The 13,266-nt window shown below is 46.6% G+C and overlaps 1 protein-coding gene across 3 annotated transcripts; it reads right to left on the minus strand.

Annotated features, from left to right (window-relative positions):
• Window positions 1-249: 249 nt before the first annotated feature.
• LOC306697193 (LHFPL tetraspan subfamily member 2a protein-like) lies at window positions 250-12,667 on the minus strand. Of its 3 annotated transcripts, XM_079160963.1 has the most exons (4): window positions 12,500-12,667; window positions 10,406-10,449; window positions 3,486-4,132; window positions 250-1,850 (listed from the first exon to the last, which is right to left on the minus strand). In XM_079160963.1, exons 3-4 carry the CDS (start codon window positions 3,883-3,885, stop codon window positions 1,594-1,596), a joined length of 657 nt encoding a protein of 218 aa, XP_079017089.1. In that variant the 5' UTR covers window positions 3,886-4,132; window positions 10,406-10,449; window positions 12,500-12,667; the 3' UTR covers window positions 250-1,593. The 3 variants fall into 3 exon arrangements, with proteins under 3 accessions (XP_079017089.1, XP_079017090.1, XP_079017091.1); XM_079160964.1 differs by lacking the exon at window positions 10,406-10,449; XM_079160965.1 differs by lacking the exons at window positions 10,406-10,449; window positions 12,500-12,667 and adding an exon at window positions 10,333-10,360.
• Window positions 12,668-13,266: the final 599 nt, after the last annotated feature.

Consider the following 13,266-nt stretch of genomic DNA (forward strand, 5'->3'; position numbering starts at 1 on the left):
CTTTAACATGAAGCCACGTCTACTCTTGACCCCTGGTCACGGATTGCATACAGACAGGAGTTGCGAGTGGTTCAACCAGAAAGTTGACGTTCACTCGACAAACTCTTGAATTTTGACAGGTTTACGAGAATGGACGAACTAAAACCTGGCAGTATTTAATAAAATGTATCTCGCAACCCTGCGTGGGAAGCACTAGTGGAAGTGGAAAGTAGTTTTGTGTTATCTTCTTTCCATCACTAGGTGTCAGTGTTTCCTCAGGAGGTTTGGTTTTAACAGGACAGACACATGAAAGAAGGATCTTGTCAGAGTGAAAGAAAGGTTTTACATACGAATCACAGACAGAATTGCAAAAGAAGGCCTGGTTTATTTGAGTACAAAGTACGGACTGTATCTTTCCTCTCACACATGGAACTCTCATACATGCAGCATCATTCAATGTGCCACGGATGCTGTCAACTCTTTTGTTAATGTAACAAAAACAGCCGACTGTCAACATCTTAATTTAAGCACAGACGGACCAGAAATGTCTCATCCTCTGGGTCCGCTCACTCTCGCAGCAAAACACACTACGGTTGAATTATTGCACATCTCATCTACAATGAATCGAAGCGGTCACATGATTCTACATTTTACAGCGACTTAATGAAGCGCGGTTGGGGAAATAGGAAGCAAAGTGAAACGAATTAAGGGCCGAGTGCAAAAAAACACCGGTTTTTACCCGCTCTTTGTGTCTTGATCGTCTTTACAAAGCCAGACCTTGTCTGTACGGTGAGCCACAAGATAAACCACAATAAGTTCCGGTGCAGCCTGCTTTTATACCCTGTGAGCAATCTGAAAGTTGAGCTTCTGTTGCTTTTCTGCACCGTTTCCCACACTCTGCCAGTTAACAAGCTGCAAATGGCCCGCAAACGGTCCATTTAACAGGAGAAAACTCCTTTTAAAAAGGGAGCAATCCGCTAAGTGGCGCGTGTAAAGTCAGCTCGTCTTACTGTCCCGCTGTGCCGTACAATCTGAGCAAAGCGGACGTTTAGAAACCTCGAAAGTACACGTCTGTCACACACTCCCACGCACACATGCAAGCTGTTGTTGGGAGTCTTAGTGGACACATCTGGAAGTATTCAGTGGTTTGCTGTAGTTTGCAGGTGAACCGTGTGAAATGAACAGTGTGATGGCGTTACTAACCTACACACTGTTTGTCTGGCAGTGTTTAACCTGTCCACAAGAGCGCTAACGACGCATCCACCACCAACTTCCTTGACTAATCTGCTGCTATTCCAGCACAGTGGTTTGTTTAAGGTGAGAATTAGTACAAACATAAAACAGTATCACGGTCAAAAAACATTGGTCTACAGGCAAAGTCCATTGGCCTGCTGCTGTACCGCAGCCCTTTAGGCTGTTCAACCTGAAGCTGAAAGATTTTTGTTACAACGGCTTCCATCTTTTCAACAATCACTGATATTATCCAGGCTATCGTGAAGAAAATCACTCAGAGAAATGTCTGTCCTCCCTGCACTGAGATCTACAAGTGTCCATACAAGAGGAAATGACGCCGAGGAGGATTTTCTGGAGTTTCCTTAGAAGGTTTCTAAAGGCTCAGAGCAGGCAGATCAGACTCTTCCCCTCTTCGATCTCCTCTTGGACCTTATCGCTGGAGGTGGCGACCTCGGCCTGTGCGGACAAAACGGCGCACAGGAAGGATCCCAGCGTTCCTCCTATCGCCGCGTAGAACGCCCAGCCGAGGGAGCACAGAGCGGGCCTGAAGGGCAAGGCCTCGGGCCCGCAGTAGCCGATCACCTTCTCTGAACCCCAGCCGGCAGGGTACAGCATGAGGCCCACCATCAGCAACAGGCCTGGAGAGAGAGAGAGCAGGTGATGAGACGAGGGGTTTAGTCACGTAAACATCGGGGCAGAGGAAGCACAAACAGATCACAGAGCAGCTGGTGACTCAAATCTGGTGAAGAAATACGTGTGTTTTTTCAGCTGACAAGCGTTTGATTTGTGTGATGCGAGTAAAAGCCCCATTTGACCGCTTCTGCAGTGATGTCACACAGTGATAGATTACCCGCTCGACAGACCTGTCCGGCCAAACACACCTGTGGGAGCTCATTGCTGTAGAAACATGTAGAAAGTCTTGGCGAGGTTTGAATAGCCAACCTCCAACTCGGAAAAGTGTGATGGCACGCCACTTATAAAATCTGATGTCTCAACTTGTAAACTCAACAGCAACAGGCATTCCCCAATGGCTATGGCATGATTATAAAACATACAGTAATGGGCTTGCATGGGCGTGTAACCACTATAAACTGGGATTATTAGCATTAGCTTCGGTAGCAAGTGAAATGTAGCTGTTCAGCTCCAGGTGTTTGTCCACGGTTCTTCCCTGAGGGGGCTCGTTTTGTGGGAACTTCCAATTTCCTTCTCTTTTAACTGAGAACTTTGAACGTGTGAACCAAGAGGAAGCATGGCAATGACAAATAATGAGAGTAAATGTTTGGGGTTTTTTTAGGGTGAATATACTTTTATATACTTTTTAATATACTTACACATTTCATGAACACAAATTTATTTTTGCTAACTCAACTATTTTATCTTTTTTTCCAGTTTTTACTTGACATCAGACCACTATTTTGGAGAGATCATTAGCATTGTAGTGACAGCATTATGGTATGGTTATAAAAATACAATATATCGGTTAGTAAGGGATAACAATAAAGCATTGGTCTTGTGTTTTCACAGCCCACCAGCCTTTATTTAGACGGAGAAAGGCATTCAATGACTTTAAAGGGGACACATCCCGCACATTTTAAGGTTCATACTAGTATTTGGGGTTTCTACGAGAACATGTTTACATGCTTTAATGCTAAAAAACACTTTATTTTTCTCATACTGTCCGTCTGAATATAGCTGTATTCACCCTCCGTCTGAAACACCCCGTTTCAGCGCCTGTCTCTTTAAATCCCCCTCCCGAAAAAGCCCAGTCTGCTGTGATTGGCCGCGTTCTAATGAGCAGACATGTGATATAGGAAGGGGAATCAAATCTGAATAAATTGTTGAATCCCATGTTTTTTGATCCACAAAAAACTGACTGGGTCGTCTTATTTTTTTACAGTATGTAGGTTGGCAGGTACTCCAGATAACCAAAGGTGAACAAGCACTGAAAAAGTCATTTTTCATAATATTTTCAAAAGATGTATTAGAAAATAAGAACTAATTAACTATAAAAATAAATAATGTGAATTTTGACTTCAAATTTTTTTAAATTTACAATTAATATATACTGCTGTGCTTTGGGGCGTCGGTTTGATTCAAGCTGGGGATCTTTGTTACATATCATCTCTGTCACTCTCTTCCGCTTTTTCCCATCTGTCTCTAATTTACACTATTGAATAAAAACTAAACTCAAAGAACATTCCACTTTGAGTGAAACTGATTCCTGAGTTAGTGTGTCAGACATGTGCTAAACAAACACAGTCATGATGTCTCACCTGCGATGGCCTGGAGCAGTCCGCAGATGTTGAATATGCTCTTCTTCATGATGCTCTGGAAGCACATGCTGAACACGGAGATACAGGCCACACCTCCCAGCACTAACGTCCCGGCTGCCAGAAACAACATGGCGGCCTGCCAGAAGCCGCTGGCCACTTCTCCAAACGTCCCGGCGTAGGGCCCGCAGCTCACCACTCCCCGGGACCCGACGCGAAGGCAGCGGCTGTAGAGGCCGAGAGACGGCCGGTACCCCCCGGGGTCCACGCCCGCCCCGGAGTTCGACCGAGGGAATCCCAGCAGCCAGTCGGGGCTCATGTAGGCGATGAGCTCGGCAAAGGCCACCACGATGCTGAGCAGCGTCCACAGCATGGAGCGGCATGTTACAATAACATGGCACATGGCGTCAAGTCTGTCTGAGATGGCAACAACCGATGATTTAAAAAATCATGAAGCCCTCTTAGAGTTTTAAGTTCCTTTCCCTTACAAACAGAAAGGTTTCTGCAGATTCCTTGTTCTGATCCGATCCCCTCTGAGCAGATGTTTTCACTCCTCTCACGATTCTGTCCTCTTCCGAGGCAAGGTCCGGCTCTGGTCACGCCAAACAGCTACAGCGCACCGAAGCAGCTTCCCTCGGCCATGGCAGCGTCTGTAAAGGCACACCCACAGACACAGAGACACACAAGAGGGTCAGAGACACACAGCATCTGTATACATGTGAGGTGGGAGTAACTGACGGGGGGAAAGGGGGGAGAAAAGAGGGGCAAGAAGGCTGCACGGCGACTGGTTTCCCATCCACCATGAATCACCGAGCTCCCTTGTGTTCGCCCCCCAGGGGATGTTTCACTTGTACCGTTGTCATCAAACAGACCCCAGATCTTCCCACAAGAGCGCTACTTCACATTCACTATCAGCCAGCTGTGAGTGCAGCGTGAGCAACACTTCCAGATGTCCGTCGGAACAGTTAAGATGACTCAGACACACACACACACACACAAGTTCATACTGTCGTCACTCCGCTCACAGATCCCTGGGCCTTTGTGCGATCGGTTTCATCTGAGCAATGACAGGAGCCTTGTGTGTTTAGCAACCAAGCGGCTGTCAACACAGATCAGCGCAGATCAATTCATTTTACAGTCTGAAAAAAAATCTTTCAACAGCAATCCAAACTTGATTACAAATAACTTGTAAACTTTAACAGATGACATTTTTTCAGAGCTCTCAATCCTGTGTGTGCATGTGAATCAGTTTGTGTGTGTGTGTGTGTGTTTGAGCGAGCGTGTGTGAGTCTCAATCAAAGCGATTGCGATTGCTGTGTCTATGTTTTGATTTCGTTGCCGTGGCCACACTGGCCTCGACACAGCCGTGGCCTCGTGGAAACACGGAGGGTTTCTCAGAAGCTCTCTGATGTCATGAGTGTCGTGATCCAGCGTTGTGATGACACACACGGGAAAGTATGAGGGAGCCGGTTTTAAATACACAGCGTGGTGGACTCGGCTGTCCTGGTGATCCCCCCCAAGAGAAGGTTGCGAGACGTTCAAAAGGGTCTAATCACACAAACAAGATACACAAAATATACAAGAAAAATATCCGAACTTATCTCTGGTGGTATCTCACCATGAAAACACTGTGGTTGTTTTTTCTCCCAGGTTTTGAGATATCCGTACATTTAGGGCCTCCGTGCCAATACAACTGAGTTAAATGACTGTTAATTCACACATTATTAACCCGATAATCAAAGAGTGAAATGTTAAAATGTTTTGTTTCATTCAATCAGCTTGACATTGTGTGCGGAGGGTAGAAGTTTGTTTTGTCCTGACGAATCAGCAGCGGCATCACACACGCGATGCGGCAGAGGTCGAGCAGTTCTTCCGTAAATCACTTTCAAACGATCTGCATAGTTGTATTGACTTATTCAGCTCTTGTTGCCATATTGGTGTCCATTTCTGTCGCTGGTTTTCTTTCATGGATTTAGGTATCTCGCTGATGTAGATGATGTCTCTTACTCCCAATCCTGCTTTTTAAGCTCTGTTTCGTTTCTCCAACAGCCGTCAACGAGCACAACACCAGACCTACCGACACTTGAACCGCGATTTAGGGTTCTATTAAAAGATATATTTTCCCCAAAAGAAAATGTATTCCAGTATTTCTTTTAGAACGACTTTCTACTGAAGAAATAGTCCCTACCAACTGCTGACAGCGAGGTTTGTAACGGGACAATTCTTCTAGAAAGAGTCTAAATCAGATAGATTTATAACTTTTACATACCAGAGAAGGGAGGCTAAACTGATAAGAGTTTACTGTTTCTATTAATTGTGTTGGTGATGAAAAGTCCCAGGGAAATTACTGCGGTATTAGGTTGCACATAACCTCCCCGCCAGCCTCCATTCGGGATGGTAAATCACTCCACCACATCTGTAGGGAATGAACACTGACGCTGTATTCTGTCTGATACGATCGGAGTCGGTTCAAGGCGAAAGCATCACAAAATAAAAAGTATTATCTCATGCGGCCAAAAAGGCTGACTGATTCATCCGAGGTCGAGTGGAAACCAGCAGAACTGGGTCACAACAACAAAGTCACAGGCATGACAGCATGTGAGGAGCCGAGGAATGGGATTTGAACCGCTTGAGATGCGGGTGTCGCTCAGTCGTGTCTGCAGTTCACGGTTGTGTGATGCTTTAAATCTGCAACATCGACGTCTCCGCTTCAAAATGTTTTCTCGTTCCACAATTTCGCAAACCTAATTAGAGATTTCGTGAACCCTCAGCCCGAAATGCGCGGGTCTATAATTAGCCAGCCCGAAGATAAACTGAGGGAGCGAATTTCAGTTTCAGCTGAACGACCAGCAGCAGCAGCAGCAGGATAAAGAAGCCGGCAAAAGAAAAGGAAACGGCAGAAATAAACAGGAAGCTAACAGGAAGCATCAGTGTCCGTCCGACAGCCTCGTGAGCAACGATCCGTCCGACTACCTTCTGTCAATCTAAACCACGTCACACAGGGGTTTTCCAGGTGATGTCTGAAGTTTGTGATTCTGCTTCCAGGGGAATTACAGCGACAAAGGAACATGCATTTGCAAGCGTGTTTATGTGTTTTTGACGATGGTTTGGGGTGTGCCCTATTTTATTACAGTCCTTGAGTTCATTCCAGGCCTCCTCACAATAACCATGGCCCTCCTTGTTGCTATCACAGTTTCCATTCTGCAGTACTTACAATGGGTTTCAGCCACCCAGGCTACAGTTTTGGGTTGCTCCGTGGAGTTTGAATCCTCTGTTTACAGCTGATTATACAGTCCATCCAGGCCGGGCATGGCGCTGACTGTTGAGACTGCGATGTTCCTCAAATTAGCCGCTCTGCCTCTTGAAACTACAGGGACGGAGCCTGAACACGCCTCGTCGAGGCAGTCGGCGGGCACCTTGTTTCACCCCCCCCAGAAATCCCTTTACTCATACCTCATCACGGCTCTCCGTCGTCTCGGTAAGGACGGCACTCAGAGCGAGGTGAAAACGTCTCGTCTGGTTAGTTTGACAGTGAACATTACTGATATAACGGCCACCCTGATCTCATCTTTACTTCATACTAAAAAGATCATCTCTAACACTAGATCATACATGTTCCAGTCATTTGAATTTGAGATCTTAAGTCTTTACAGCTGGTGATCTGCACGTGTGCGCGCTGCGGAGAGGTCACCGCATCCTGAAACTGAGGGACGCTTTCCGCTTGTTTGCTGGCTGTTGAACAGACTTCAGGGAAAGAGCTTGTGCAGCTATTCCTTGGCCAGGTCGGGGGGGCTTCTTGTGCGTTTTTACACTTCGCGGCACATCAGACGCTCAGAGCTATGTCTTATTCATGACCGAGAGGTCTCGGCCTCCCACTTGCTTTTGATAGATATGCATCTTCAAACAGTCAGATCTCTGTTACCGCAAGCTCTCTCCGTAGTCCACCGTCATAGATATGCATCAACACCAGCAAAGACAGATCATGGGGTATCCTGGCGCTTTCATGAATCCTCCCACGATGCCGAGTTCGACCGATGATACAGCAGATACGCCACAAGATGAAAGCAGCGACGCCGTTCCGCATCTGATCTGGACCTGCTCATTCCCACACTGCTCTCCGGTCCTGAAGCAAGAAACCCAGCCCGCCCCACAGGATTACGTGCACGCAGTGAAGGCCTGAGGCCAACTCACACACAGTTTCCCAATCCTTCATTCAGCAAGCCAACACCAAACAGTCTCCTTGCCGCTAGCGAGACAAACTTTCTCTCATGGTGTCACGGGCCAACGGTTTGGCAGTGAAAACGCGTTGGCCAAGCAGCCCGTCGGCTCAATAAAATGTCTACTAATGAAGCGTAGCGTCGCTTTGAGCCGAGCCCCGTCAAAGCCCCGGACGAAGCAGTGGACACGAGGCGTATGTGGGTCAGTCAGTTGGCCGTTAGTTAAAGGAGCCCGCCGAGCAGTAAATCTGGAGTAATTGGTCTGAGATATCAGCAAAAGGCTCTGGTAGCATGCCAAGGTGCTGAGGTAATGAGTGCTGGCCGCCGTGGTCTGTTCTGGAGAGTGAAAGTGAACGAGGACCGAAGGTGGGTGGTTGAGAGATCTGAAGCTGACTCGGATCGTTCTATAAACACAGCGTCAAACACAGCATGAATTGGAGATTACATGAATATAAAAAGCGAGAGAGATAATGAAAGCTGCTTTTGTTTCTCAATGTTTCAGATAGGGATGCACCGATCTGACTGTTTCAGTCGCGATAGCGATACCTGGGCTAAGGCCGGGCGACATATCAATATTATATATTATATTGTGATTGTGAGTCCAGGTGTGGTGTTAGATTTTGGATATCGTAATATGGCGGAAGTGTCGTCTTTTCCAGGTTTGTTAAAGTAAAGTGATTTTCTGCCAGCCGTTCTATAATTTGCCTTCAACCACTTAGTCATTATATCCACATTACTGATGATTATTCATCTATAAATGTATTGTACCAATAGTCAACCCTACACTATTGTTGCAATATCAAGATCTTTGGTAAAAAAAACATTGGGATATTAGATTTTCTCCATATCGCCCGGCCCGAAACCGAGTACAGATCGGATACCAGTGTTAAATTAATAAGCTCGATGCCTCACTGTGTGGAAGTGGCTGGGATCACGGTTTTATGTGTCAGGCATCACATAAATAAGTAGATATAAATGCACTGAATTGTTATTTATTAAAATAGTAGTGTCCAATCCCAGACCCACCCACTATAACCCGTACACGATCCGGCTATTTGAGTCAGTATGGGAATGAAAACTGGCATCAGTGGGGGATCGGTGCGTGTCTAGTTTAGGAAAGCATATTTGAGCCGTTAGATCACCCACCCAGATCTGATGACCCCCCCCCTCCCCCTCCAGTTGATCTGGGCTGGGAGGAATCCACAGATCTTGAACCAGCAACCTCAAACCAAGGCAATCTGTTCCCTAAGCTGCTGCGCCTGGCCTGGTCTGGTCTGGTCTGGTCTGGTCTGGTCATGCATCTGGACCAGCCAGGAGGAAGGCCCTCAAACCATAAACCACACAAGAGGCTGCTTCATCATCTTCAGGGCTACACACAGCTACTCCAACAAGATGTGGACAGTGAGGAAATCCCAAAAAGAGAGTCAGGAGAATACAAAAAAAAGTAACAAGCGATATGAAACTAGTGCGATACCAGTCGGAGTTGGGCAGGACCAAACGTATCCCTCTTTCATCAAAGAATGCAGTCGAGCTCCAGGCGAAGTGACGAAGAATGAAGCAACAGCAGTAGGTTGAATACTGAACGTACCCTCTCAACCGCTCCAATTCTCAATCAATCGCCTCTTCATTTTCATGAGTCGTCATCAAGTCTCTATTCTGTGCAAGAACAGCGGGCAAGCCATAACACCTGCCGGAATAGACACACCAACGCCCTCCAGCGAATGCCTCGTAAATTTCCATTTACATCCACCGAACAGCAAAAGATCAACACCGAGCTCCTGTTTGCCTGCCCCCCCCCCACCCCCACCCCCACCCCCAGGCGGTCTGAAATGGCAGATTTGTGACCTTGTGAAACCCGAACCACGACGAGAGAACAAAGCCTTTTCCAACAAAAAAAGAAAATGAGAGAACTTACACACAAAACTAATGAGTTGTACATTGTGGCTCCCTTTGATTGTCACACCTAAACCTGTAGCCTCGGGGGGGGGGGGGGGGGGGGGGGGGGGGGAGAACATCCACCTGCTTTCCCAGCATGCTCCGAACAGGAGAGGAGAGGTGTTCCAAAAAGAGACACAAAGACGAGTTCAGCTTCTTTGGTTTCCTCGAGTCTTTCTCGAATCCTCCCAAACGTTGTGAAACAACCCGGATCCGCACTCTTCAAGGGCCTTTTTCTCTCTAACCATAACCACGTGAGCCACCGCCTTGGTAGTCCTGCATAAACAGAGCATGAAAGAGCTGCAAGTGGAGAAAATGTTTCCCATGGATAGGCACTCGCCACAACTTGCGTCCCATGACTCCAGCCATTGAGTGAAGGCGGCCATGAAACGCAAGTTTAGCGCTCTAGATTTATTTTACAGACCCAGATTAAACGCTATAAAGCAATTCAAGCTGTAGAAAAAAACACATTAAATGTCATTCCCCGACTGGAGTGAAGACATGCCAGCAGCTCTAGCTTTCAAACACAACCAGGAAGGGGGGGGGGGGGGGGGGGCAGAGGTTTCGACGACAATAAGAGGCCCCAGAAATGTAAACAGCAAGTCAACAGTGCGAGCCCCCCCCCCCCCACCACCTCCCACAGCGTGCTGAAAAACAATACAGTTACTGACGCACAAACACCAAAAACAAATACACACCCGTAAACTGTGAGCCGGTGGCAGCCTGCGCTCGCTCGTCCGGGGTGTAATTGCATCAAAGCGCATGACTTACCCAGAGGAGAGCGTCGGCCGAGGCCCGTCTGTGCGTGCATGTGCCTGAAGTGCAAAAAAAAAGAGGGAAGGCCCGCTTCATCTGGTGCCACTCAACTCAAACAAAGGCAGCACAAAGACATGCCGACGCCCCCCCCCCCCCCAACCACCACCCACCCCTTGCTCGCTCTTCAGCTCTCAAAAGACATGCCACCGTTGGCCCAGAATGCACCTCCCCGGTCCTCAAAGAGCGGCCGCCGTGGCCCCCCCTAACCTATTCAATCTGTGCAACACCCCCGGCCCCCCCGCGCTCCCCACGCCGACTCCGTAGGGGCCCCAAAGTTTCTGACGCACAAAAGCCCCAGAGTGACCCTCACATTTCACTCACACAAAGAGTCAGGAATGACACGGCCTACGCTGTACTCTCCCCCCCCCCACACACTTCTTCTGCTCAATGGTTTGTTTCTATAAAGATGATGGATGCACACAAACTTTCTGCTTCTTCTCAACAGCTCCAGATTGTCCCTTTCACAGTGATGTTTGAGGGTCCGCATGGGAGGCTTTAGGATGTTGACTAATGACTAATAGTTGCGTATACTTTATATTATAGCAGTTTGGAGATTTTATCAACTTTTCTGCATTAAAAGGGGCACTTCACTGATTTTACATCACAAGATCAGTGGACTTGTCGTGGAAAGTCACTACTTGCGCTGTGAGAACTGGGTTATTTAGAGTTTACAAGATGATTTTTGCACTCTGGGGAATTGAATGGGGAACAGTGGGCCTCCAAGAAGATAGAGAATCCATCAAATAAGCTAAAAAGCTACGATAAGCAACAATGCAACGAACTGGAAATGGCTATCTGTATGTTTAGTTAGCCGTATCCTCTTCAAGTTCTACTCATAAAACACTGACCATGGTCCTAGACGTACAACTTTCTGCTGATGTTCACAGATTGAAATCAATCACAGAAGAGTCCGGTACACATTTCTCTTCTGTCTCGTATAAACCAGATCACATACAGCCACAAGAACGTTTTACAAGACAGGAGTTTTTTTGCGTTTACTATAAAGCACAACTTGCTTTTTCACCACTCAAAACATAAATCTCCTTTAGCTATCGCCATCACATTGCTCCATCCAGATCCAGTGACACGAAACAAGTTTGCACTTGTTACCCGGGCGGTGGCCAAAACTCAATCTAGGAGAAGATGGCAGGGTCAGGGCAATCACACCAAAAGTCAATTACAGCATAATAGCAGCATACTATAACTCCTGGAATATTTGTGTTAGGCATTGAAGAAAAATCAGATTTTGTAACAGTGTAAAAGTTCTGAAAGTTGGCGGCGACTCCCTCCACTCATCATGTCACTATAGTTTGTCCTTGAACTGGGCTAGAATAAACACGCAACGGTTTTCCTGGCTTTGTTTAGTTTGAGATGTGGAGCCACTTCCCCTCTCAGCCTGCATCGGGCCAGAGAGCTCCATGGGTGGCTCTCACATGGGTGGAACTCCTCCATGCACTTCAAGGACGTGGGGTTGCGGTGGAAAGAGAGAGACAGAGGAGCTGCTGCGTGCACGGACGCGTGTGAAAGACAGATTGGGATGTAAAAACAATTTATAAAAATAATAAAGTAGAGCTGTGTAATAAGCAGTTGGGCTTCTGGTGGAGGTGACTTCTCTAATAAGACACTGTGCTGTGATTTTCAGCTGCTGCCAGATGTTGTGGGACCACAGAGCTGCACCTTTAGATGCCTCACTTTCTCCCAGTCCACATCCCACCAAAGAAATGCTAAAAAAAACAACACATCTCCACTCGGGTTGTCTTCATGTGGTTGCTTCAGAATCAATGCCTGCATGCAAACTTCCTTACTAACAGCTGGCATTAAACTCAGCTTTGTGCAATGAAACGCTTGGTTCTGAGAAAAGATAGTCTTTTCCTGACAGTTAGAGGGACTTTAACCCACAAGCGAGACTTTCCTGCAACAACAACAACCGTTACATTAATGACACTTTTCTGGCAACATGAAACCTGCCAGCCGATCAGGAGATGTGTGACATCACTGCTTTCAAACAGCTACGCTACACGTTTCCCTGTCGCATTGTCTTCTACTTACGGGAAGTCGGCGTGGAGAGATTTCTGCAGGCGCAGAAGAAGAAGAAGAAGAAGAAGAAGAAGAAGCTGTCCTTTGTTTTGAAACGCTGGTTTGTCTTCCACGCGCGGCGCAGCTCTCCACGCTCTCATTCACTCGAGTCTCCTTTCTTCAGGACGTTATTATTCTCATTCCTTCTGCCCTCACGTAAAGCCGTCCCACCGCCGTCTGACGTCGGCCTCTTCTCCTCTTCTCCTCTCTCCTCCCTCCGCCTTCTCCCTTCCCCCCGCTCCGCTTGTCTTCAGAGAGAAGAAGAAGAAAAGTGTCAGAGATGATGACGAGTTCCTGGACTCTGACTCCGCTTCCCATAAACTCCCAACAATAAACGCGTGGAGACAACTCATTTATTCACGCTTCTCCTTTATAGTTACTTTCAAGTAACTTTTCCTCCTTTTCTTTACTTTCGTGTATCAAAGCTTTTTTTCTCACAGTTTACGTAGGGTACACTCTGAGATATTGACAATTGAAAATAATAATGTGGAATATGCAAATATAATTATAGATATATAATTATAACAATGTAATTGGGTTAACACATGTACCCATCAACATGTTAACAATTTGATCACACATCTTTTTAATGTGCATAATTTAAGAGCCTATTGTACGATTTACATGTTTCTCCTACAAATTGAGTCAATAATATTTTCCTTATATTGATTTAAAACAAATAATAATAACTAATATTTCAAGCAAGGAGTGGTCGTCCACTAATCAAAAGGTCGGTGTTT

This window comes from Pholis gunnellus (assembly GCF_910591455.1).
Source record: "Pholis gunnellus genome assembly, chromosome: 6".
NCBI lineage: Eukaryota > Metazoa > Chordata > Actinopteri > Perciformes > Pholidae > Pholis > Pholis gunnellus.

Excerpts from the sequence above, each read along its gene's own strand:
- LOC306697193 (XM_079160964.1), bottom strand. The coding sequence starts at position 3,885 with ATGTGCCATGTTATTGTAACATGCCGCTCCATGCTGTGGACGCTGCTC. Across the intron at positions 1,851-3,485 it reads ACTGCTCCAGGCCATCGCAG|GCCTGTTGCTGATGGTGGGC; the intron begins GTGAGACATCAT and ends CTCTCTCTCCAG.